This window comes from Osmerus mordax, chromosome 12 (genome assembly GCF_038355195.1).
Source record: "Osmerus mordax isolate fOsmMor3 chromosome 12, fOsmMor3.pri, whole genome shotgun sequence".
Lineage (NCBI taxonomy): Eukaryota > Metazoa > Chordata > Actinopteri > Osmeriformes > Osmeridae > Osmerus > Osmerus mordax.
The window spans coordinates 8777472-8804931 of record NC_090061.1 but is presented as its reverse complement, the minus strand read 5'-3'; the positions used below and the strand labels follow the sequence as shown (position 1 = coordinate 8804931).

The following is a 27460-nucleotide window of genomic DNA, read 5'->3' as shown; positions in this document are numbered from 1 at the left end:
AATAGGAAATAATCTTTGTGGCTTTGCGTCAAGGCAAACACAAGCACACACACATACTGTACACCCCAGACACACACTTTACAGACACACACACAGACATACAGTAGCTGCACTCACAAGCGCACACACACATTATACAAAAAGTTACTTGTGCGGGGCTTTGAAGTACACTGACAGTAACAGGAGTGGAATTTCTGCTGTTTTCTTTCTTTGGAGTGTCTGAGATGTTGTTTAGAGTTGAGAAAGTGAGCTAAACTGAGAAAGTTGAGGGAGCGGGAGAGAAAGGGAGGAGGTAGAGAAAAAGATGACACGAACGAGGTGGAGAAGCACAGGTCAGCACAGAGCAATAACCAGAGGAGGATTGCTGAACTTTAATTTACTTGGCTGACATGTTCACTCACCCTGCCTAAAATAAGTTTAAACATAGCTGGGAACGATGAGATACAGAGGTAGCTCTCTCTCAAACCCTCCGCTCCAGAGACCATCGCACCATATTCATAAGCATTGAATCAGACAGTATCTGGACAAATAAGGGAATTGTCATTCTGCTGATATAAAAGTAAATAAAATAAAAAATTCTGCCAACAGGTACAACATCGATAAGCAATGCAGCATTTCCACTGCAAATTCCATTGCTCTAATTGAACATTTCTCCCTTAAAGCTCTGAAAAGAACGATGTATCGTAGATGGGATTTTTGCTGGGTTACTATGGGAACGGTAATTGGGTTAACCAATACAGACCTTGTTTTCACCTGGCTCTAAACTCTGCAGCATTGTGTGGTATCATTACGGATTAGGCAATCTGTCTGCAGAGTTCTCACCACTGAAAAGTCTGTGCCATGGCTAAACCAGCTTGTTCTAATGTTGTGTAGGACCATGTACGCAGGGAGAGTGGGCTGTCACTGACTCATACGCAGCCGCACAACACATCTCTGTCAGACCCAGACACGTGCACTCACACACACTTCACCCCTTCACACACCACCACCCCCCTCCCAACCACTCACTATCTGCACGTTTGTGCATAAACCATAAACAAATCAGACCCTGATGAATATGCATACCCTGCAGTGTGTGTGTGGACCTGGGTGAGTGACTCTCCAACACAGCTCTCCCTAACAGACTTTGATATCTACACCCATGTCAGTGTTGTACCAAGTCACTCTCCCCATCCATCTTCCTCTGCACAGGAAGGAAGGCAGATCGGACAGACAATGGAAATATTCCAATTAGAATCATTCATTTCCTCTCGGGAGGCTAGAGAGGATCAGGGTTATAAATTATGTGGCAGTCAGGTCCAAAAAAAGGAGGCGCGCTGTGGCAGAGATGGAGGAGCGCAGTCCCACTGAGCCCTCTGAGAGGGCCGAACCTGCTGGGAATGTGTGTGGCCTGTGCCTGGGCACACACACCTGCACACACACTACCACGTACACACAAAGAAATATACATGCACACAAACACACACATGCACACACACACACATTGATGCGTACACACAAATGGTCATATGCACAAAGACACACATCCACACTCACTCACACATGCTCACAGACCTAAATGTTCATTTCCACATACACTTATCGAACGCAAGCATGGAACTCTGGTCCCAGTGCATATACTCAATGCATTGATTCTGACAGTAAAGCTTTGGCTGGCGATTCATCATTTCTATAGAGTAGTGTGCAATTTCTACACAGTCATAAATCACTTAAGCTAATTGCCCACAAGATACAACTGATTTTGCTGGATCAGAAGTACTCATGTGCAGCACTGTCCAGTAATATGGATTTGAAGGATGGATGAAGTATGGATGAAGTTGTGTAACTGTTTTTCTTTGTTGTGGTTGATGTTTTGTTACCAGGCTGTCATACATGAAGTCTGATTGGTGGATACCCGTGACTCCTGTTGCTGTGCTCTAATGGGCTTCCCATGTGATGATGTCATCACATCACCCAGAGCCTTTTTAGCTAGCCTGTTTCCTCGTCTAGGCACAGAGTCACAAATCATAATGGTGTGAGATGACATTGGCTTTGCATCATTACACCTTTGTTCTGAAAGTGTCATAAAGACTGTGTGCCATGTATCATTGGAACAACACCATATTGCAGATTGCTCTTTAAAGCAAACCCCCTCTGATGCCAGTGATATCTGTTGATAGACCAGAGAACAGTATTTTGTGCATGTCTGTATGTTAGCCAGAGTCTTGGATGGATTTTGGAATAACTCTGTACACTGTAATAACGTAGAGCAACGACACATCCCTAAACTGAGTGCAGTGTTTTAACAACTTACCCAGCCGCGGAGTCCTCACTTTGACCCACACAAACCTGTTAGTCACAACAGGGGAAGACAGCTCATGAAAAAAGATTGCCCTTCTGTGTGCATCCGTTCTCAGGAAATCTAGGAAAGGGTTTGTGTTTGCAGGCAGTACAGTGTTTACGTATGTTTGTCCATATGTGTGCTTTTGTGAGTGTGTGTGTGTGTGTGGGGGGGGGGGGGGGGGGGGGGGGTGTCAGTATATGTGTGCGTGTGTAAGGTCAGCACCAGTTGCAGAGTTGGGTCCAGATATTCCTGTGTGTGAACAGCCGGAGCACAGCACCAGCCCAGGGCACTGACTTTTAGTTCACCATCTCACCATCCTAATGTCCATTACCCTACATTCCCTCTCCTACCCAAGGCTTTTTCACTTTCACCCAGTTAGTGAGTGTGTGCATGTGTGTTTGTCTGCACTTGTCTGGACACATGAACCCCTGGCAGACCACCCTCTGCCTCAGCCTCCATTATTAATGACCTGAGGGGAGCCACCTTGGCACTTTTCTGACTTTTGCCTCTTTCTTTGTTTATCTCACTGCTCTGCTGCTGAGATCAGCCTTCACCCTCCTCCTCCCTCCTCTCCAGCCTGAAAGCACACCGTCACCACCACTGTCACCATCGCCCTCCCTCACCTGGATCATCCTGGCATGACGGGGTGGTCAGGTGTGCACTGACGAGCATTTCAATTTAATGCATTTGGAGAAGTCTGAGAGCAAGCATAGAAAATCCATAGGTTTCCACTTGTAATCAAGCAGCGGGGTGCTTGGAGATGTGAATGAGGCTGCTGGAGAAGATGCACCGTGCTTTCAATGAGACCTGCTGATGAAAAATTCAGTAGAAGGGCCACTGAATTTTAGGTGCATTAATTTTTTATTAAATACTCTCTCTTGGTGCTCCCCCTCTATCTCTCCTCATGTTTTACTTTTTTCTCTTCCTTCCTAGCTGTTTACACAAGGCTAAAGGCGAAGGCTTTCACTCTGGACTGAGTGAGCCAACTTCCTGTTGTTTCACTTCCTGTCTGATGTGGATGTGGCCTTGGGTGTTTGGTTCCATGCAAGAATGCTTCACACTGACACCATTGCCATCAGAGCTCATGGCCTTGCCTGAGTCCAGTCAAAAGAATAAATCCACTGTCTATGGATGGTTTACAAACCTTTTGGTTTCTTTAGTGAATGTACATATTTTTAGTCTTGTGGAATTTTGAAGAACTTTCAAGGCATTGAAATAATACACAGTGTCTCTACTTTGTCTTGATACATCCTTTCCCAAATTGCGATTCCCATGTATTCCCAAAGCTATTCCTAATGCCTATAGCGAAATTGTATGACATACTGTGTTGCTCCAATCCTTTACTCATGATACAAAGGCATGATGGAATTCCCGAACATCTCCCCCTTATAGCACTAATAAAGAGTGACACAATTTGAATAACGCCATAACTCCATGACTGGATAATGCTCATGCTGCACTTTCTGACAGTAATGCTTGTTACAGTGAGTTTCAGCTTGCTCCTTGCATGACAGCTCCCCTGTGAGCCAACAAGAGGGCTGTTATTTATTCATTAGATCTCAACATGTTGTTTTGTTCCTGTACCGACTCCGCCAGAACGCTGAAGCTTTCTCCGAAGGCATGGGGAGGATAGCCATGACAGAGCCAACAGCACAATGAAGTGAGGGAGTTGAGTTAGTTGAATGAGAGAGTATGTGTTTGTGAGTCGGTGTGTTGGTGCCTTTGTGTAGGTGTGCCTGTGTGTAGGTGTGTGTGTGTGTATCTGTGTGTGAAAGGGGCCCTTTTCAGAGATGAATGTGTCTGTGAGTCTGACAGTCAAAGAATCTATGGGAGTAATTCCTTACTCCAGCTGAACTACTGTGTTTTTCTGCTCTCTCTGTGTGTCTGTGTGTGTGTGTGTGTGTGTGTGCATATCACCCCTGTCAGACCCCCCGGTACCCAGCTCCTAATAGTTTAATGGGCTCCCCGCGGTGCCTCTGCAGCCCCCCGGTGTGGGGGCCACTCAGAGTGTGAGGGAGCACAAAGGCTCTGCCGTGCCTCTTAGAGCAGGGGGTCTTTGTACTGAGGCCAGGGCTGCTGTGACTGGTGCTTGCCCCATGGTGATTACCCCCCCAGGGGGTCCTCATTGTGGGCCCGCAGGCCCTCCAGCCTCACCTTTACATCCCCTCCTAGAGTGCCACAGCAGGGCGCCGCCACGCTCCGCACCTCCGTCAATCACCCTGGGCTCTCAGACACGCGGAGCAAGTCTGCCGCGCCAGCTTCCTCGCTACCGTTCTACCCTCTTGAACAGGAAGAAGAGAAACGTGCCCTGGAAGACGGGGGGGGGGGGGGGGGGGGGGGATGTGCGCGCCATGTTGATTCACGTGCACCTCAAAACACCTGACAGCTCCCATGTGTGGACTCACGTAGATTTAATAACTCACCAGGATGTAAATGATCATTTTAACAGCAACGAGTTTCCTCTTCTCTACTGTTCTACTTAACTGTGAAATAATAGCGTAACAGATTTAGAATAATACCAGACTGCAAACGCACACACACATGCAGATCCTACTCAGTTCACCCACCTCCTCGTGTGTGGTGCAAAAACACACAGCTGCTCCTCATCTCAAACTCCAGTATCTCAGCAGCCTCTTCGCTGTGGCAGAAAAACCAGTCGCCCCAGAGCGGTGTGGAGCTGCCCAGTGTTTCGGTTCTGGCGCTGGCAGGGCTGTGGGCTCTATAAAGAGGGAAGTGGCTTTGGGAGGGGGTCGGGGGTTGTTCGTCCTCTCTTCTGTTCCCATCACCCCAGGTCAGATGTGATGGGCCGTGTCCTCGAAATACAGCCCCCGCGAAGGGGTTCATCTGCCACTTACCTCTTTGTTTTGATCCTACAGAGACGGACACTGCGGCCAACTACAGCTCTTTTGATGTCTCTCTCTCGCGCGCGCGCGCCATCTCTCTATTTCCGTCTTGTTTTCGCTCTCCATCCATCACACCGTTCATTATTTTTGAGGAGAGGGCCAATTACAGCTGGGAAGTTAGAATACAAAGATAACTATGGTGGGGATGTTGTCCTGATAGATTGGAGAGGGGTTGTATGGAACTATTGGCCCAAGCTAAGGGGCCATGGTATCAAGGGTCCGACTGTCATCAGGATGTGTTCCATTCTCACAGCCTCTGATTAGGGATGAATCTGCGGTGTCTGCATGTCCACCACAATCGATGGACCTCTCGGAGTCTTGAACGGGAACAGCGTTCGTTTACAGGTCTGCTTAATGTGGAGATCAATGGGCCCAGACGCTAAAGAAAAAGATGCTGACATGAAAATGGGTTGTGGTGTTTTGTGGTGTTTTTTGTGTAGTTTTTTCATTTGTTCGAATTTCTCACCCTCTCTCTCTTCTCGAAGGCAATTTGTTGTCTTCTCTGGGCACGCCCAGTTCAGTGACCCTGCATGGTGACATGGCCATGCTCTGAAACTTGAGACGGAATGCAGCAATTGCTTTGCGAGCTGAGTACTGATGGCTGATTTGGCCTTGTCCTTGAACCTGGGTCTGGACGCATTGATCAGAGAGTGTGGCCCTGACTTTTATGAAGGCTGGTGTGCCTGCATCATCAATACAACAGGCTCAACCTTCTCCAGCACCTCTGTCTTCCCATGGGAGTCTCTGCTTGTGTTTGTGTACTAAGAAACTGTGTGTGTGTGTGTGTGTGTAATAGGGAGTGTTTGTGTGTGTGCGTGGGCAGGGTTATTGTATTGAACCTTAACTGGGAAGGTTAGTTTAAAACAAATTGTTGTTTACAAGGCCGGCCTGGCATGAGGCAAATTACTTCTAGTAGTGAAGGGTGTGTGTGTTGGTGTGAAAGAAAGAGAGAGAAAAAGAAAGAGAGAATGGAACAAAGAAAAAGGAAAACCTTTTCAATCCTCACCTAAAAACATTTTGTTTGTATTTTCTTCTTCCCTTGGCAACAAGAATCATGTCATGCTGAATCTCTTAGAAAGTATCTTCCAGTAGTTTAAGAAAAAATGCAGTATTCCTATAGTCTCAGGCATAGGATGTGTCCTTGATAGTGTCATTATGTTTCCACTCGTCCAACTCGCATCTATAAGCAATCCTAATTTTATTACGAAGGATAATGCATTTTGTCCCTCATCCTGAAACTTGTTGGTTTTGATCCTTTTCGTTAATGTTCTGGGGAGTCTGTTTGGCTGGAGAAAGTTGCTGTGAGTGATTTAACACATATCCAGACAAAATCAAGGGATAAACCAGGTTACTGCATCAAAATGAAAAAAACGTTATTTTCATCATCGCATCATCTTACTTAGACCTCGTGAATCTCCTCAGTCTTGAACACAAGGGCTGATTCCAAGCCACAAAGTCACTGCAGTAATGGATTAAAATGCAATCGATTGTATCCCTCCCTCCCTCTCCCTCCCTCACCAGGTCTTCTCTTCCGGCTCCTCTCAGGCCAGCGAGTCGTGACTGAGGCCATGTTGTTGGCTTCCTCACAACACACGCTCCTTTTCAATGAGCTTCTTTCACGCTCAACTACGACGCGACTCCAACAGAAGCGTGGAGGCAAACATTCAAAGGCTTGACCCCATTTATGTGGAAATACGGTTTAATGGGAACATTTGGATGGGGGGTGTGGGTGTTCAAGTTGACTGGTTTTTCATCCTGTTCTGTGTGCTCAGCATCTATTCAGACTGCCCGCTAATTGAGGCTGTCTTCTTGCTTGAGGAGCGCGTCTTTCTCCACTGAGATAGAGAGTGTCCTACTCTGACACAATGGGAAATGTTTTTTTGTCAGGACTACGATTCAGCAACTTTACCAAGATTGTCTTAATCAACACACACACACACAAACACACGCACAACCACACACACAGCAAAAGATAATTAACATAAGCCTGGTAGAGACTGCCAGACAGGGAGACGAGTCGCCACAAGAGGGCAGGGTGCCAAGCCATTGCCCCCTCTGTCACCTCAGCCTAGACAGAACGTGTATGAGTGAATGTAATGTAAAGTGAGTGCTACCCTGCTGTGCCTATATAAAATGAAATGGGTCACACTTGCATTGCATTATGTAATGTAAGACTTGGCTCATAACCCAGTACTCAGTGTTCAGAACCAGCGACTGCAGACTGACTTCACCAGAAAAGGCTATGAACTATTTATGACAGTTCCATTATAGCTGCTTCACTCCCTTTCTTTTTTACCAACTTGTTTTTCAGAGGGGTCTGCAAAACGCCTTTGTCTGAGGAGGTCAGAGATGATTAACATCAAGTTAAACCTGAGGTTTTTTAGTGCATCAATACATGTGGTTGTGTGTGGTCTCTGTCCACATTTAAAGAGTCACAACACAACACAACAGCAAATGCAATACAAACTCATCACTTAAATCCTGCCTGAACTGTATGTATTTCACTCCAAAGTATTCTTGATGGATGCCCACCAGCAATATAGAATATTCCACTCGTCATTTTTGCAATGACTGATCTTTCAGCATTGGAGTATGAATACAGTGACGGAAAGAGACGCAGCAGTGAGATCACCCCGCAGGAAACAGACAGTGTTTAGCACCACAGAGCTCGTGCTGCAAACCTCTGTTTACAGAAGGGACTGAGAAGAAGGGAGTTAACAAGTCATGAACTAGTTCTGAAGAACGAAGGAACGGAGAGCGTGTCATTTGGTTCTTGCTCTGGGCAGGTTCTAGGCAGGCTGGCTGATGCCTGTGGCCCCAGAGAGAGAGGCAGAGCTGGGTTACTGCTCCTCTGGTCCACCTTCCTTGTGTAGTACAGCACAAACTTCCCTCTAGCAGGAGAAGTTACTGGATGCAGACACACACAGATAGACTGCTGACATTGCAATGAATTTAGTCTGTACTGTATTCCGTTCATGGAATATTATGGTCTTTAATTCATGAATATGCAATTATGAAATTCACAGAACACAATTGTGTTTCCACCGAAGTCCCTTCCCGAAGTGCTGTTGAGGCTGAGTTTATGATGAAGCAGGGTTGTTGGAGGTGTACTGTAAGCTCCTGTACGGCAAGGTTGTTGATGGCCATGGTGCCTGCTCATTCCCAGTGGTGTCTGCCTGGGGTCCTGGATCAGCCATGTGAGCCAGGCCTCGCATTTAGGCCTGTTGTCCTGCCAGGATCCACTCAATATTGCATTAGGCCTGTCATGCAGAATATCCATGAGAGAAACTAGTCTGGGTTGACACACTAGAAAAACTCCAAGAATGCTTCACTTGCAGGAAAACAAAGTAAAACTGTTCAACCCCCTCAAAAAGCATCTGCATTACCTAATGTGCTTTTGTAATCGTTCCGTTGTTTTCAAATTCAAGGAGGTACAAACCAGTCCTGTCGATGCAGCCGACGTGACTGTGAAGACAACAAGGGTTCTTTCATTGTGCAAACATTCGATGGCTGCATCGACCGTAGGCTCTCTCGTGTCTACTCTGGAGGCATTAGTGTAACAAACATCCTGGGTCCGTGCAGGGAGAGACTCTGGAGAGAGCTCCAGTAATGAGGTATGACATTGGAGAGAAGACACTCCCTAATCTCTCAGCTCTCTCCAAGGATGTGGAGGGCTGGGGCTGCAGCCTATGACCTGCTATGCCAAGCGGAATGAGGAGGGTCCAGGTACAGGTAAGGACGGTAGGAGGCAAGTATACAGGAAGGAGGTATCTGTCTGACAGCCAGACGAGTGAATGTTAATGATCCAAGCAGATGCAGCCCTGTGCTGCCTAATGACTGAGAACGCCCTCTCCACTGAGAAAGATGAATACATTGTGGTTTCTCGGATGACTGTCCTAAAGTGGGCCTCTTTTGTGTGCCGGTATCACTGCAATGCTTCCCCTGGTGTCTTAACACTGCTAACATCACCAACACTCGTTTTGATCCTCACTCCAGCTACTGTAAGTAGGTTGTCAGTGTCCAAACTTCTATTGAATCAGGTTGGCTGTTTCTGACACAGCAATGTATTTTAGCCTCGCACACTCTCGCTTTCTCTCCTGCGCTCCTCTTTCAGTAGGTAAACTGTAAGTACTTCTGACGTGTGCCATATGGCTGCTCCCGTGAATTCTGTGGGCCATATGTTGTGCTGTAGCTCCAGAGGAGAGAGGGGTCGGATATAGAAGGATGCAAGGCGAGGAGGATGAGGGAGGGAGGGAGGGTGAGCAGTAAAGGGTGTGAGGTGTGGGCTGCAGACCAGGTTATGCAAGAGCTGAGCTTAGCGGAGCGTCGGCCTCTGAAGCCTCTCCCATCATTAATTCATGTCAGCCAGGGTAACATTCACCGGAGCTGAGGAAGCTCTACAGGAGACACGGAGAAGGAGGCCAATCCTGTGGGACGATAACAGAACAGGGAGGGTTGGAGGGATGAGAGGAATGGAGGGATGGAGGGATGGAGGACTGAAGGGATGGAAGGGCAGGGGGTTCGGAAGTATCAAAATAGGGCAAAGCTATCAGAGGTTAAGTTGAGGACTTCATTCTCAGATCTTCGCAAAATACTGTGATCCACTCACAAATATGCAAACACACGGTCCCTCACACCAGACAGGACACGTAGTGCTGTGAGGATTAACTTCACACTGAAAGAATGGTTGGAAAGGTATGTGTTTCATCACTCCTGTAAGTGACACATGTGAGTGATACATTGATAAAAACCCACCTCTGATCCTGTGACCATTATACATACTCTTGTTTTAAGTAATGAGATGATGTCATTGGAAACAGGCCTGAGACTTCCTGTTCTTTCTGCTCCACTACAGAATGTGCTTAACCATAAATTTGACTGACTTCCAGGGATAATTTGTGTGAGCGTTTTTTTCTCTGCAACTGCATTTCTCATTATATTACTTCCCCGAACCACAGAGCTGATGACAAGAGAAGGGGGGGGGGGGGATCACCAATAATGTGCTCTGACCGTTTAACGTCCCTGTCAACTGGGGGGATGATGTCAAGACCCTACTCCCCCATCTTACACACATACACACACAAACACATGCTTACACACACAGACATGGACTGTGAGCACTAAAGATAGTGACCTCTAATGAGATTGTTTCACAAACTGGGGAATGTCCGACATTTGGAGAAAAGAAATCAACAAAGAGAGCATTGGGGACTAACCGGACACAAAGTCTAAACAAAAGCAGAGGGAAAATTACAAAAAATCATCCTTGGTGACTTTCCAAACTGTTAGACCATCTGTCTCAGGACTTCCTCAAAAGGTAAGCTGGCAATGGGCCTCCCAACCAGTGGGGGAGTGAATATTGTACTTGTGTTTCCTATGTTTCTTCCTTCCCTGAGAATTGGAACACAGAAATGAACAGGTTTCATGAGTTTGAGGATTATTACCAGTCTGCACTGTCTTGGCTTCTGCCTTGTCTCATCATGGTGATCCTTGAGTGTAGACTTGACATATGTTGTCAGTGACAGGAAGGAGATTAGAGGGTCTGGAATTGACTTTGGGGGCCAGGGGGGAGGTCCAGGGGGGAGGTCCAGGGGGGAGGTCCAGGGGGGAGGTCCAGGGGGGAGGTCCAGGGGGGAGGTCCAGGGGGGAGGTCCAGAGGGGAGGTCCAGAGGGGAGGTCCAGGGGGGAGGTCCAGGGGGGAGGTCCAGAGGGGAGGTCCAGAGGGGAGGTCCAGGGGGGAGGTCCAGAGGGGAGGTACAGAGGGGAGGTCCAGAGGGGAGGTCCAGGGGGGAGGTCCAGAGGGGAGGTACAGAGGGGAGGTCCAGGGGGGAGGTCCAGGGGGGAGGTCCAGAGGGGAGGTTCAGGGGGGAGGTCCAGGGGGGAGGTCCAGGGGGGAGGTCCAGAGGGGAGGTACAGAGGGGAGGTCCAGGGGGGAGGTCCAGGGGGGAGGTCCAGAGGGGAGGTTCAGGGGGGAGGTCCAGGGGGGAGGTCCAGGGGGGAGGTCTAGGGGGGAGGTCCAGGGGGGGGGTTCAGGGGGAGATCCAGAGGGGAAGGTTGGTGGGTCCATGGGGATTCCAGAGGGGCCCTGCATTGCGTGGTGGCAGAAACACAAGAGCTAACTGTTAGCCTTCCTCCCTCAGGCCCAGAGAGCTGCTCTGAGAAGCGCTTAGTCACAGTGTTTTATACTGAAACATCTTAACTTCCTTCCTACTGCAAGATAGAAATCTGTTTGAACAACTCTACCTTTCTATCTCTCTCGCTCCTCTCCCTTTCTCTATTCCTTTCAATGTCTCTTCTTCACTTCTTACTCTCACTTATTTACAGAGGCCAGTCATGTGACCCGTGGCCTTAACCTTAACCTGACCTTTGCCAGTACTTAACCCCGTCCCCACCTCTCCTCGGGGCCGTACAACATAGTTTTCCACCTAAGCCCGCCCCGTAAACACAACTCCCGCAGGAGAAGATGAAGACAAGGAAAGTCCCTGATGCGTAGAGTCTGCAAGCAGATAGAAAGTTTGTCTCCTCAGGGCCTTGCCTCAGAACATTTACTGTGGGGGTTTAATGCAGAATCTAAGTGGCTTATATTTACATTTGTTGGGGAAGAATAAATATTTGGCATTTTTATTCATTCATTTTAGCAAACAGGATATCAAAGTTGGCCCTAACAGTTGAGGAAAGCTTATATTTTTCTTCAGTGAAATGACAGCCTGCTTAACTGAATAGGAAAGTTATTGCCATCAATCAATAGAGAGTAAACAAAATTGCCTTGGCGCTTCCTAAATAAATGAGAAAATGTCAATCGATAACAGGCTTCTGTTTTTTGAAGCTTTCAGACTGCCTTTGAGGCTTTCTGATATCCATAGATGTTAGCAGACCATAACATCCCTTTTTGACATCATACAAAAGTGAAGCAAACGTGTTTGATTAAAACCTTTTTGGGACATATTCTGAAGTATGTTTTCAGATTTACTCTGTTGTCAGGCATGTGTTTCAGGCCTGTATTCCAAGGAGTAAAAAGGGTGCTCTCTTTATAATAATTTTCCTCTCTCCCTCTCATCTCAGTTTTCAGACCGTAGTTATGTAATTGCGCAGTGGCTGTTATATATGCTGGTCTGCTGATGGGGTTCCCTCCCTCCTATCATCTTCCTCAGATTCAACCTCTCCATTGGCTGTTTGGCTCTATTGGCCAATCAGCAAAGTGGAATAGTTGAGCTATGGGAGTTGTAGTTTTGCCCCCGTGCCGTGTCCAGGCTGGTGTACCACTGTGACACTTGATTGAAAGCCCAGAGAGCAGCCTGTCAGAAATGGCTGAGAATGAGCAAGTGAGCACTCTGACAGGAGACAAGAGAGGAGTAGTGAAATGGATGTGTGAATGTATTACTGTGGTCGACAGAGGAAACTGGTGGTCAAGCCTTCTCTTCCACACGCCTGGATATAAGTGGGAACATATATAGCTCATAACCAAATGAGTGGCTGAGAGAAAACAAGGGAAAATACTTATCTTTTTGTCTCAACTATGATACTAGAAATGTTATGGAAGTTGGGCCATTCAGTGAGGAATGGGATTTATTCTAAATGGCTGCAAGACTAAGCTGTGTCTGAGTAGTTTATCTGGGCAGTGGGAGAGGAGAAATCCATCCACACACAAACATGCAAGTGAAACACATTGGTCCCATAAAGAGAGGAAATAAATAACAAAATTAACATACTTTACAAACTTCTCCACCAAAGCCACTGATAACCTGCCATCAGTGAGTCTGTCTCCTCTCCTGTCAAAAAGCAAGCCACCCTGGAGTCAGGGCTGTTGTGGTGTCTGTGGCTGATGGATTTATGCAAATGTCAGCAGGGCTTTGAGGAGCTGCTTTAGCCTTTGGAAATAATGTCTCTCTCCAGGGAGGACCAGAGGGACTCACAATTCACATGTTTCATCTTCAAAGAGTCTCCCAAAATAAGCAGAAGAACTCAATCACTTGCCTGCTCTTGGTATGTACCCATGTTTGGGAGTGAGGAGCTGTGTTCTGTGTGGTGCTCAGGAAGAGACAAAACTCCAGCTAGAAGACACAGATTCTGCTGTCCGACCTGTGTGTCTTCACATGATCCTGAGCCATGATCTTGTGTGTGAAACATGGTTGTTAAACCACCAGAACAAGTCGTTTTCAATGTAGCCTATAAATGTCCATTCTCCTTTTGCGATTTGAAACTTTTGTTTGTTTTGTTTTTCGCCTGTCTTCTCGCAGCCATTACTCAGAGATATTAATAGGATGACAAGGGGACCGAGGATCACACTTTAAAAGTCCCTTGAGGCTCCAGTCTAAACATGAGCTGGATCATTGTAATGCGAGCACAAAGGATTCTTTGGCAGTCTTTCGAAAGAAGCTAACCCATCTCTCAGCTGCAGACACAGAAAATCACACTAGATATAAATACACAGAAGAGACAGATGTAATTATGGCTGAGCTGACACCTATTGGATACCAGTAATACTTACCAAGACATTCCGAGTACAACACTGCCACCTGTGGGATAAACTGAGGACTAGCTCCTGACTTAGACAATATGATTTCATTGGTGTTTCATATTGTCATGATCCCATAAGTTATATAACTTCTTTGCATGATATATGGTAATGTTACTCGTTACAAAATGACAATGTAAATACATGCCAGCATTGAGATCTCCTCTCCTGGAGAGCCGGATGTTCTCTGGTGTTCAGTAAGTGGAATCCGGGGGCTGCAGACCAGGGAGATGCCCTCTTCAGAATCAGAATCAGAATCTCTTATGACCAAACCAATGGCCAGGATATCTTCTTCTAGCTCCAAGACTCTTCGACTCCAACACAATTGTAAAGAGACTGCCATTCAATGCCTTGGATTTTTTGCCGCACTTGATCAAGAACAACTCTACAACTGGCATCCATTTTGGGGTGTGAATATAGCATATTGTATCAGACGACTCCTGCTCTCAGACGTCTCACAACGTGGGTGCAGACTAGACAAGTCTTAGACAGAGCTGGGTATCCTCTTTACTGGCTGGGCTGGGCTTGGGGCTTGTCAGGCGTCAGGGGAAGGGGCTACAGGGATCAGCTTAGCTGTCCTGTCTGTGATCTCATCCCATTAACCTGCTATACATTCAATTAAAGGAGTGCTCCGGCAGCCCCAGCAATGTAAGCAAACCTGGAGGTTTAGACAGACAAGCCTAATTAATAATAGTGACTGAGATTACTGCATGCCTTGTATATCAGGGGGCGTGGCCCCGTGATCATGGGGGGTCTGTGGCTAGACAGTGTATTCTCACAAACCAATCTTCTGTTTGTCGCTCTATGTCTCTCTCTCTTCCCCCTGTTCTTTTGCTCTCTCCAAAATTGAGCCCTTGATAAAAAGTCAGCAACCCAGAAACCTAACCGAAAAATCCCAATTAAAACATGAACAGGAAGATGAAAACCGAGGCTTTGTCCCATTAGCATCAACAGAAATCCTTCACAGGCCTCTGGTGGCCAAACACATACACATACATCTGTCACACACACATGTATGCAAGCACACACACGCACACACACTTGAAAAAGCCGGTAGCTTCACACAGGAAGCCACCTCCTTGACGGAGTTGAGTTGTTGCTTTCACTCCAGATGCATTCAGTGTACACAGACAAACTCACACCCAAGGGAAGACGGGGAGAAGAAACTGCACTCTTACAACACCTTTCATCTCCGACTGTCTCTGCTGTAATCCTGTGTTTCATCAGCAACCACGACCTGGAAACATGGATCACCTCAGATCCCCTCTGTGTGAGCATCATTTCTGGGTCTCAGACCGAGCTCACATTGCGTAAGAGCGTCATCTGGTGACAGAAAAGGAGAAACTGCAGTAAGACATACCGAGATACAATTTAATTTTTGCATCCAATTTTCCAAGTTGGCATCCGATACTAAGGCAAACAAATATTTGTCCGGAAAATATAAATACCTTGTTTTATTCAAAATAAATTTGTATTCAATCTACACAATGTAGAACTCATTTTGTGACAGAAACAGTCCGACAATCAAACTGTCCAGTTGGCAACATGGCCGGTGCAGGACACAGTGCTGTAACACAGTGTGAGAGATGGATATTTCATTGGTCTGGTCAACTCCGCTCTGTCTGGAGATAAATCGCATCCAGGTCTTCTAAGGGAAGGCAACCCCGCCCCTCTCCGCCCCACCCTGGCCCGTCCACTGCACCGGACTCCACTCTTAATTACATAATGGGATGATTTAATCGACTCAATTAATCCAGGTGGCCATCTGTTCCCAAGCCAGCCAGGAGACAGACTCCTGCAGTATGACACTGGCAGTCTGCCCCTCCTCCTACCCCCCCTTTGTCTTGCGTGTCGTCAAAGGCCCTCTCTCATCCAACATACAGCCTGCTGAAGGACAAGAGTCTAGGCACCTTGTGCACCAATCAAATCATTCCATTCCATGTAAGATGCGTGATCTTGCACTCGGGTGTCTTTAAGCATGTTGGTTTAAAAAGGCACCTTGGAAAAGACAACATATGTTTGCTGCGAGGTGTTTTGACGTGGATGTCAGAGTGAGATTGGCTCTCTGGTAGTACATACTCCCCCACTTCAACCTGCTGTCTCATCTCTGCTGTCATTACCGTGATAGGAAAGCTACATGGCAGCAACTTGGTGTCATGTCATTTTTGAATAAATAAAACTGTGACTCTCTCTTTCCCTCCCTCTCTCTCTCTCTCTCTCTCTCTCTCTCTCTCTCTCTGTCTCTCTCACTCTTTCTTTCGTTCTATTCTTTTCTCTCTCTCTCTTGGTTTACCCTAACTTACTCAACCGCCTTCCTCTCTCTCTTTCTCTTTCTCTCTCTACCCCCTCTTCGTCTCCTTCTCTCATCTCCTTCAATCTGGGACCCCATGCTGTTCTCAGCTTTAAAACATTGCGTGTTCAAATAGGTGCAGCTTAGAGAGCTCTGCACACACCCAGGAAGCAAGGAACAAAGGCCAACCTCCACCTTCTCCACATCATGTCAACGGGAAATCAGCCATATTATAATGTCTGGAAAAAGTGGCAGAGAATTTGAATAAAATGTTTGTATTTAAAATACTTCAAGCAATACAGTAAATGTAAATGACTAATACCAAAATGCTTGTACTGGGAGCAAAAAAAGAAAGTATATTATAACTGTTGGTTGTTGCTATTTTAGTCTTTAAAAGGCAGGTTGCCAGCAGGTCTCAACACCCATATGCCAAATCTTAGTGACACCAGTCCGCCACCAATGAGAGGATGAGTGGGCTTTTGGTGCTAAAATAACACACTTCCTGTTTACTTCCCAAGCGTGCACGCTATCAGAAAGAGCACTGTTCGTGTCACAGGTTCTATGAGCACATCACACAATCTTAAAGACCCATATGCCGGAGGCACATCACCTGGGAAATTGTAATGCTGCTCTATTGTTCTTTAGATGTAATGTATCCTTACTTTAATCATCATTATTAATAATAGTTATTCTTGCAGACTGAAAATAAGAGCATTTGTTTGGTTTATGTACCCTGAAGTAAAACTTAAACTAGTAAACTAATTTAAACTAATCGTTGTAAAAATAATAATAATCATATTCCACACATAATTGTTCACATGCAAAAGGCTTATTTCCCGTATGTGAATACTTTAGATTAAGGGCTAAAGACTGTGTTTCAGCCAGTAGAGGGCAGCACCAGACTCTTAGTGAAGTGGGTGAGATCTGTAGAGTGAGCTGAGGTCTGTAGTGAGCTTAAGTCTATAGTGAGCTGCGGTCTGTGGTAAGCTGAGGTCTATAGTGAGCTGAGGTCTGTAGAGTGAGCTGAGGTCTGTAGTGAGCTGAGGTCTGTAGAGTGAGCTGAGGTTTGCAATGTGCTGAGGTGTGTAGAGTGAGCTGAGGTCTGTAGTGAGCTGAGGTCTGTAGAGTGAGCAGAGGTCTGTAAAGTGAGCTGAGGTCTGTAGAGTGAGCTGAAGTGTGTAGAGTGAGCTGAGGTGTGTAGAGTGAGCTGAGGTGTGTAGAGTGAGCTGAGGTCTGTAGTGAGCTGAGGTCTGTAGTGAGCTAAGGTGTGTAGAGTGAGCTGAGGTCTGTAGTGAGCTGAGGTCTGTAGTGAGCTGAGGTCTGTAGTGAGCTGAGGTCTGTAGAGTGAGCTGAGGCCTGTAAGGAGCTGCGGTCTGTAGTGAGCTAAGGTCTGTAGTGTGAGCTGAGGCCTGTAAGGAGCTGCGGTCTGTACTGAGCTGAGGTCTGTAGTGAGCCGACAGCGATCAAGAGACATAAACTGAACATCCTCCTGTACCAAGCTCAGAGACCAAGCCTAACACCTCATACAGTAAGCTGGCAAATGGCAGCCAGGAGTTGGCCCAGTGTCAAACATCCCAATTAAGTACCTACAGTGGATCATCCAACTTCTTACAATCCAGTGAAGATATACTTTGATAAAAATGTGTTTATGGCTGTAGATCTATTCCAAAATGTTAAAACAAAAATGTTTTTATGGGAAACAATCATCATCTGAATCTCAGCAGTGTGGAGTGGTGCAGATGTGTGTGTGTGTGGGGGGGGTGCTTGTGTGTGCTTGTCACTCATAACCCATAGCACAGGAACTGTTGCACATGAAAGTCACAGATCTAAATCGACCAATATGGAAGCTTGTGCCGCGCTGGGATTTTTGACGCTAAATAAATCCCTTTCTTTTGGCCCATAATGAGCGAGAGGAATATAGAACTCAGAAGAAGAGAGAGAGAGAGAGCAAAGAGTCTTTTTCTTCCTCTTGATGGTTTGAGTCAGGTCTATGATACAGGAAGAAAGGGGGGATAGATATATAGATATATGGAAAGTGAGACAGATACTAAGGAAGAGAGAAAGAAAAAAGTACTCTTCTAGTCCCATTTGAAACAGATGCTGTTTATAACCCAAAACCTTAATGGGGGACTCACTGGTCTGGCCTATGATCGCGTTCCAGCCCAGCTTCAGTGGACATCTTTTTTTCTTGCATTGGGGAAAAATGCCACAGGAAAAAGAAGAAGAAGAAGAAGAAGAAGGGGGGAAAGGCCCCCCATCAGATGCCCCCCAAACAGGGGAGTCTTTCTGTGAAGCTCTAGATTTATCCAATCAAAACGGGCTCTGTGTGTTCACTTCAAATAGAGAGCCTCTCGGACTCCTGCCTTACTAAAGGGAGCTTGCAGTCTCCTTCTGACCACGCAGGGACACAACCAAAGACTTGCTTATTATTTCATATGCTGTGGTTCCGCAGCACATGTAAAAGAATCGCCCAGGAGTGTAAATATTCAGGTGACACGTGAACCTTCATAGAACTGCATAGGACCATGTAAAGTGTCAGAGATGAGGACATTAGTTATATAGGTTATGGACGGTTGTTTAAATTAGAACTGTGTGCATACGTTTGTGGATGTTTTGCATAAAGTTAATTTTCGACTTAAGCAACACCACTAAAAACCAATTTGAGATTTATTTTAGATTTCATGAACCTTTTAATCTACTTCTTCTTGGTGAGTGCACAAGATCAAAGAGAGTGCCAACCATTTCTTCTTGCATGGAATAACACGAAATGTATTCCATTGCTAGAAAACATCTCCCAGATTAGGACCAATGATTCCTCATGTATGTGATATTTCAAGCGGAGAATTAAGTCTGATTAACTTTTTGCAGACAAACGCTTTACTAAATGACTGGAAATCATTTCAATCTAAAGTAATGTCTGAAAACCTGCAGTCATTTCGTAATTAAGTTATTTTCAAATATAATGAAAGCTCAGTGTTTGTTCTGACAGGTAGGTCTATACATACTGACTGTAGACATCAAACATTATTTATTGAAACAGTACCCACTGTTCAGTTATGAAGCAGGAAAATCTCAAATGTGATCACATTTGCTTCACATCTATTGATCAGGCCTTGCTGTGTCCAACCTGCAGTTTGAAGATGGTAGCGCTCCCTGTAAAAGATACATGGTCCTCCTGATGGATCATAAAACCAGCCAGTGAGATCAAACAGCCCGTGCTGAGGCCTGGATAGTTCTTCACGGCAGACCTGGACACAGAAAGTTAGTGTTTGTGATTTACAGCCTTGATATCTGCAGGAACAGAATAGATATTCTTTCAGTCATGGGTTGAAAAGGACTTTAGCCAGAAACTCTGTGTAAATGCTCTCCACAGAACCACAGTGCTTTTTGACACTGATTTATTACACACACTTTAAGAAAAAGATGCATGGGGGAGATTTTTCATGTATTTTTCTACTTGAACTTTAAGATGCGTTCCGTGTGTGTAAAGCCAAACTTCGCAGCTACTGTTTATGTGCAGACTGTGTAATTCTCCCTCTGAGATTTTGTTACCGAAGGATTCTTTTGGGATGCTCCAGGGAGAAAAGAAGATGGCTGCTGCGGGGATTATTAGAACGCAGAGAACACAACAGTCTCTCAGTGTTCTGCTGCTAGTGTTTTGGGGAGAGAAGAACAGGCTGAAACCCACAGAGGAGAGAGTGGTGGGGTGGAGAGGAGGCTGGGGAGAGGGGAAGTGGCATCGATGTACACTTAATGCTTTCTGTTCTGTTGGATGCCGGTGCCAGTGTTGTGTACCATGTTGGGTCGGAGTGCTAGCTCCAGGTCATGTTCAGTTCCTCTTCTGCTTGAGCTGAACTCAGACGGCATGATTAGCTCCCTCTAATTGGATGTCTGCATTGACAGACCCAACTTTTCCCGACTGCCTCTGTGTCAAGCTGTTTATTTGCACATTTTTGGTGTTGGACTGCCTTTTTCATTTGTAAAAACCCGATGTTGTTCAAACATTTCAATGCTCCTCTCCCTACAATTTACAATATAATTGATTGTTTTTGCCAACGCATTAGGCCGGGATCACAGACCCCCAAGGTTCACACATCTTTTCAGTTCAGATCAAATGGAGTCAGCGAACCAATGTGCAGAATTTCCTCGCAAGGAAAATTGGGCTGCATAAATATGGATTTTAATCGCTGGCCGGTATTTATCTTTCTTCTCCTCTTTTGATGTTACCACATATTCTGGCCCACATATGAGCAATATCTTACTCTGAGTATGGGGGGAAAGCACAATCCTCCATTTCTTTCCCTCTTACTTTCATTTGAATGGAGATCCGCTTGTGTAATTATTAGTAATAATGTCAGCGGAGAGCCTCTTGGAATCCCACGTTAGGATTTGCTAGTGCAGGAGGCTGAACCAGTGAGCCACAGCCAAGTGTATGTGTTTGACTTTTCTCATGGACCCAGAATGCAGACAAAGACTCTAAAGGGGGTCCAAGTGGGAACGGCATAAAAAATGTGCCCAGCCAGCTCCTTCCAGACCCAGGAGAAAGGCTAGGGAATTTGGGGCTCGAGGCAACACTCATTGTTTTCCAGCCTCCTTTTGTGGTCGGAGCCACATTTCTTTAATTGTCACTGACTCTCCAGCACCATCCATACACATCAGTCACAGAGGCGGTCTTATTTATTTTATCTGTTGTTCCCCCTCTCTCTCTCGCTCTTTGTTTTCCCTCTTTTCTAATGTCAGGTATTTAAGCAGCCTGTCGAGTTTATAGAGACCAGTGAATGCGCCTGATGGGCTGAACTCTCAATGGACAGCATGTGACCCATCTGCCCAAACCTCCTTTATGAACCCTCACTCTTTGTTGTTTTGTTTTTGTTTGTCTGTGAGAAAATAGAGAGACAAGCGCTCTTCATTGGGTAGGAGGTTACCAAACTGCTTTAATACAGCTCTAGAGGTTTCGTTAGCTGTAGTCAAACAAGTCAATAAATAATAACTTTTGACCTTTGAAGTCTAAGAGTGTGTAAGCTTGGAGAAGAAATGGGCCTCACTCAGGCAACGTAAAGGAGAGCAGAAAAAAGCTCCTTCAGAATGCAGAAATTATTTGCATGAACGAACAACCGAACCAGTTTCATAGTTTCATCTCTCGCTCAGTCTGGAAACTCTTTTTCCTCACACGATTGCAGGCAATCACAGGGAAAAAAAGCAATCTGAGGAGTGACTGGGTCCAGGAAGGCAGCAGTGGGCTGGTAGAGCCCTGTGTAGAACGAGGTTCATTATGAAGTGTGTGAGAAATGGTGCCTTCACGGTCCAGCACACACATGTTTGCTCAGTGGTGATTAACTGCCCCCCAAAGAGGAAGCACTGTATTACTCTAGCTACTGTGTTTCTGTGGAGCTGGTGGTGGGGAGGGGAGTGGGGGTGGAGGTGGCGGGGGGGCAGTAATCGCAAGGTAAGAGGTTAGACCTTACGAGCCAACCGAGGGAGATTCTAAAACCCCCAGAAACAAAAACAACATACTGTAGTCTTACTTATCCGCATCATAGTTACTTATGTTACAGTGCCTTGCAGACCGACCTATGATGTAACGACAGAAAAAGATATTGACATAAAAAAAACACAACTGAGTCCATTCAGTTAAAGCAACTGGTGTTTGCTTAGTTGCCTGTCTTTTTGTCTATGTGGTGCTGAGACAAAGACCAGAGGGGCTCTTTAATTGAAGATTAAGAGAGGGTGACCCCCAGCGGCTTGTGTTTCATTGGGCCACAAACGTGCACGACCTGGTCTGGAAGGGGGCTTTCGCTGAGCAGGGCCCTGCGCCCCATGGAGCGACCCCGCACAATGGCTCCTGGGAATGCACTGCCAGTGTCCCCAACTGTGCCCCCTCCCCAAACTCCTGGGGTCCCCCTGCCACTCTGCGCCACTTCCTGCAATCATCCCCACATGTGGTGGTATTCAGCCCCCTCCACCCCCAGCTCCACCTCCCCCCACGTGCACACACACACACACACACCATGGCACACTTCATTAGGCCTAGGCTTCAACCTGGGCTACCTCTAGCTCCAGGCCCTGGGGGAAGCTGTGTTTTAAGGAGGTGGGGGGTGGAGGGGGCGGAGGAGGGGAGGAGGCAGTGGTTAATGAGCGGCTGGATGGATTTTGCCACCTAGAGAGGTTTTGACGTGTCGAAGGAGCCGGGGTCCTGCGTCAGCGCAGGGCAGACCCAGTCAGACCTCTCAGCGGAGCTCATGTGTGGAGAGTGTCGGTGGGGGGGTCAGGGGTCAAGCCAGTGAAAAGCTGTAAATCCCAGAAGGGGGCCGGCCCAAAGGTCAGGCAGTCACGGCGATTAGAGGGCTCGGACGTGCCATGAGAGAATCAGGGGTGGCACGGCAACAGTCCCCACCGGAATTCTTTTTCAGAGAGTCACAGCCAACACTTTTGTTTCGAGAAAAACACTTAACAAGTGTCTTGTGTGTTTTTGTTTTTAAGGGGATAAGAAGGGACGTGAATGAACTCTGAGTGATTGTCCAAACAAGCACATGATGTGTTTGGGAGCAGTGGTAATAGCTCTTGTGTTTTCTATGCTAAGTGACTGATGTTTTTTTCATGGCCCTTTGCTTGTCGTTTTGCCGTATGGATTTGAACAATCCTTTTCTTTACACTATAACGCTGGTTTACACTATTGCATATTTTTATGGACTGTGCATATGTTTTCAATGCAGTCCTTATGTAGGATTGAATCTAACTCTTTACATTTTCAAAATGGGCACAGATGGCTTTTAAATCTGTATTAGAGAAGTAAAAGTTGAGAAAAGGCCAACTTTTGTGTCCGTATGGATGCGTGTGACCAATGTTTCACAACTCCTGCACAGTAGCCTATCAGTGTGTAGCACCAAAATTCGGACACACACAAGTACACACACAGAAACCCACGGTTCCCCCTGGCACCAGACTAAGGGGTGGCTGGTGTACCATGTGAATACATCCAGGCCTGGAGGAGGGGTTCCTTCTCTCCTCTCTGTGTTCAGATCTTAAATCTTAAATTGAGGAGAGAGACATAGAGATTCTAATCACCTTTTCCTTCTTGTTATGAAGCATAAAGGAATAGAGAGCAATTTGGACCGAGGCCAAAGCAGGCAAGGCGTGCAAAGTATTGCTGGATGATTTCCATGAAGAGAAAGCGGGGGAGGATAAGACTGCTGTCTTGTTAGCTTGGTGTGTCATTGAAGACTTTCACAAGCCAGTTGGTCAACCCAAAATCACAATGTTCCATTCTTTTGCTATTAAACATTAACAAAGAAGAGGGCCCTGCACTAGTGAACGTGCCTCAAAAACAAATAATTAATTAATTCTAACTAATATGATGATAAACAATTCGTTTTTATGTGGGGTGTTTGTCTCATATTGGTCACCAGAGACTTTGGCTTGTTCTTTCATGTTGTTGGTTAAAAGGAGCAAGAGTGGAGGCGTACAGAGGCTAAGAACAACTGCCTCTGTTTGGTAATCTTTCTCTCTCTATCTTTTCATATGACCAGACCTTTTCTTCCATTCCTTTCACCTCAAAAGAAAAAGAAAAAAGTTTGTCAGTCCCCTGTTTCTTTTGTTGTGCTCTTTCTTCTCCATGCTCTTTCTACTTTTCTCCTAATCCCAGCCATGCATGAGCGATCAGTTGTGTCCTGTTGTTTCACTGTTCTGCTAGTTTTCAATCAGTAGGGTTCCGCCTTTGTTCCTTTTCTTTGCCAAACACAGAAAAGGTAAGAAGAGGGACGGGTAATGAAATCTCCTCTGTAGACTAAGGCCTTTGTGTTCCTCATCAGCTTTTTTAGATATAGCTCTGACTGTAATTAAGGAGGATTGTTGCTGTGATGTTGCTCTCCGGTGCCCCTGCCATGTCTTTAGAGAGTTAGGTAGAAGGCTGCTTCAAAGCTTGTTTCTGGAGTCCAGCAGTTGAGGAAACCTGCCCATGTTTTGATGTGTGAATCCAATATAAAGATCAGCGACCCGTCAGGCTTTGTTGAAAAGCGATACCTGACAGTTGGAGAAGTCTCTCCTCCCTGGGAAGGCAAGCTAACCTGAAACCCACACAGGCTCATGACGAGCACTGTTGCTGCTACTATCGCGGCTCACAGATATCTCAGAGACTTCCCTGTCACATAAAATATCCACTTTGATCGCATTTCATTTCTCAAGCTCCCTTACAAAGTGGATCGACGTGCTCTACTCAACTTTGTAATTTCATCAGAACCCTGTTGTTTTGTTTTTGCGTCAAAGTGCGGAGACAGAGTGTTTTCGAACACACCTGTAGAAGGTAGTTGTCTATGAACCTCAGCCTGTAGGTCAGGCTCCGGCCCATGGCCCGCTGGTGTTGAGGCTGTGTTCACTGACTGTTGCTGGGGTGATTGTTATTAGCGTGATCATGGCTCGGTGCTGTCCATCTGGGCTCAGTGGGGACAGAGGACAGAGCACGTTCAAAGAGGCAGTCATTGTTGCGGGCTGATCTTGGGTCTCTGTGGTTGTCGACCCTAATTAAAAGTCTGGCGGGGGCATGGGGTGCCCAGGCCTCTGCTCTGCAGGAAATTATGATCGCAAACGTCTTCCTGTCGAGTCCTGCACTTGGCACTACAAAGTGATGCTGGCCGCCATTACCTGAATGGATCTGGAATCAGAGCAGACAGCCGCATCATCTCAGCTCTTAGTCTATCAGGGCTGTGCACAAGTGGCCATTGTTGATGCCAAAGACGGGATTAAGGAGGGTCTTCAAGGGAATTGATTTTCATGTGAGAACAATGGCGCGTTGCGGAGAGCCGGGGGCCGGGTCTGAATCACACGGCCAGAGAGCTTTATGAAAGGCCTCCACCGCCGCCGCGAGCACTGAGATTAAAGCAATCAGGTTATTTACCCCCCCCTCTCTCTCTCTCTCTCTCTTTCTATCACTCTCTCTTTTGGATACCCATCGCCCAATCCAACCACCTTAGTCCTACGCACAGTCATGTTAGCCCACGGCCTCACCACAGAGGGGTAGAGAGGTGTCATAGAGGAGAAGGAAGGAGGAAGAGGAGATGGAAGGAATAACAAGGAGGTTGTTTGCTTTTCCTCCACATTTCCTGTTTCTCTTTGACCAAAAGGAGGCTAAGGGCCATCGACAGGGGCCAAGGTATGTGGGTCAGCCAGGGATGAGGGAAGAGGGCTGGATGAAGCTGGACATTATGGATGAGGCTGCGGTCCTAGACCAGAGTCTCATCTGTGCATAGAGACAGCGCAGTGGGGGGGGGGATTTGGGGCATGAGGGGGGGGGGGGGTGGGGTTAAGTTTTCTATTGGGGGGCCAGTGTTGGGGTGAACATGACGTGTCGCTGTGAGGGGGATCAGGGGTTACAGATGAAAGGCCCTGCCGCCTGGCCCTCTGTCTTTGGCCGTCTGTGTGCAGCTGTGGGCGCCATTGTGGCGGCACTCATTTCCATACGTTTGGCAGGGACTCCGGGCGTCGGTGCAGGCCGGGGGGAGCGCCCCCCCGTTTAAACATGGAGGCGAAAGGCCGGACGAGTAAACAACCAGTGTATGGAGATACACCCCCCTATACATGATCTGCTCTTTGCCGTGCACACCAGCATCAGCCAAGGGAGAAAAAAAGGCCTGTTATTTCAGGTTGACACGTAAATACAAACAGTGTAGAGAGGCAGTGTGAGGACTGGTGCAGTGGGTGATAAGGCCATGTCCTCCTGATGTCATAATGAGTGAGTGAGAGAGGGGATGGAGGCAGCGAGGGAGTGTGTGGGTCTGCTGGCGAGCTCTCGGAGGGGAGGGTCCCGCCCTGACTAGAGGACAGGTTTATTGGGGCTGATGAGTGCTAAGCCCCTGTGCCTGGCCACAATGGGGCCTGTGATCTCCCTTTGTGGCTCATTGGGAAGCGCTAGTGCGCTCGGCATCCCCAGCCCCCTCTCTCCGTCATTAGACAGATTGTGAACAGGCTGCACAAGGCCCGGCCAGCACTGAAGGACCCACCAGCCACTTCATTAGGGGCATTATGGAGGGGGAATGAGGCTTTCTTCTCTCTGCCTGTGTCCAGAATGCTCAGGTCTGTTTAATCACATAATTCTTCTCAAGTGGCCAGAGGAGACTGCTGCACAGCAAGGGCCCTTTAGACCCCTGACAACTTGGAGCGATTCATTATATTAATCTACTGGAATATGCACAGAATAAGAGGGAATTTGATATCGGCTGGGCTTTTTATTTTTTTTGCTCTCTTCCCTCTTGTCTTTTTCCAACTGGCTCTTTGATGTATTCCTGTTTTTGTTGGGGGGGGGTATGGGGGGGGGGTGCGCATCCCTCTGCTGGGGACTCTGAGATTGGCTCCAGCCCGGGGTGAGGGGTGAGCGTCCAAGGGTCTAAGAAGTCCTTACTCCTCTGTTGGAGAGGCTCTGACCTCTGGACCTGAGGGGTGGCGAGGGAGACTCCAAACTCAGCCTCCCTTTGATGTGCTCTCTTTTCACAGCAGCTAATTAGCCGGGGTGGCTAAACGTTTAGCTTGGGCGTGAAAGGCTGAGAGAGAGCGGTTTTTTCTGTGTGCGTCCCAAGGTCTTTTGAAACAATGTGGTACTTGGACACAAACTTGTTTGTATAGGGTGGTGGGTGAATGCAGCCAGGCCCTCTTGACGAGAACGCTTTTAACACCCAGGCTTTCAGGACTGTGTTACCGTGTGTGGGAGACACACATAGTCCTTGACATTTCACTGATACTTCCTTATCTTCATCCGGATTTTACACCATCTCCTTTGTTTGCTGCTTTACATGCAACCATTATGGCAAAGAAAAAAAGCCACATAAAGACTCTTATCTGACAAGATGCAGCTGCAGCCAGTCATTTCAAGCTACTGTAGGTCTACATATCTTACCGCAATCTTCATACCCGCTTTGAGAGCGCTTAATATCAATTTCTGAGGATATAGGCTTTCATCAACTATTCCTTGAGTAGCTGGGCTTTTCTTGCAGGATCGAGTTTCTCCTTCCTAAGCCCATAAAACACGCTTGAGGCCCGAGCCTCAGCTGTAACATACTGGATTCATCATGGCTGAAAAATCAATTCTTTATTGCTGCACTTTGTGGATAATAATTTCCCTGTGTCTCAGTAGGAAAGGGCAAATAAAGCCTGTTTGCTTCATTTTGGAGAAGCAGTAAAATTCCCCCATGCTGCTGTCCAGACCTGGTCTACTCTCCCGGCCCTAAGTGCACAGGGCCCAGAGCTGAAGCGAACCAATAAGGAAGTAATATACAGCACAGAGACCATACGGCGATAGGTCTGAATGAAGATTGGTACCACTGGTAGTAAACACTTCTCCACCAGTTCTCCGCAAAACCGGCAATGACTGTGAGTGTACAGAGCCACACGCTGTCTATCACCATAAAATCTTAAGCGCTGGTGACCTATTTAACGTTCCCTCC

General features: G+C 46.8%; 1 protein-coding gene across 1 annotated transcript in view; it reads right to left on the bottom strand.

Annotated features, from left to right (window-relative positions):
- Nucleotides 1–9603: 9603 nt before the first annotated feature.
- Nucleotides 9604–27460, bottom strand: part of LOC136954547 (proline-rich proteoglycan 2-like) — a 68598-nt gene continuing 50741 nt past the window's right edge. Inside the window, exons 6-8 of the mRNA XM_067248171.1 lie at nucleotides 10780–11229; nucleotides 10592–10617; nucleotides 9604–9653 (exon numbers count right to left, since the gene is read on the bottom strand). Coding sequence (XP_067104272.1) covers nucleotides 9604–9653; nucleotides 10592–10617; nucleotides 10780–11229 — 526 coding nt within the window. The remainder of the gene's footprint in view (nucleotides 9654–10591; nucleotides 10618–10779; nucleotides 11230–27460) is intronic.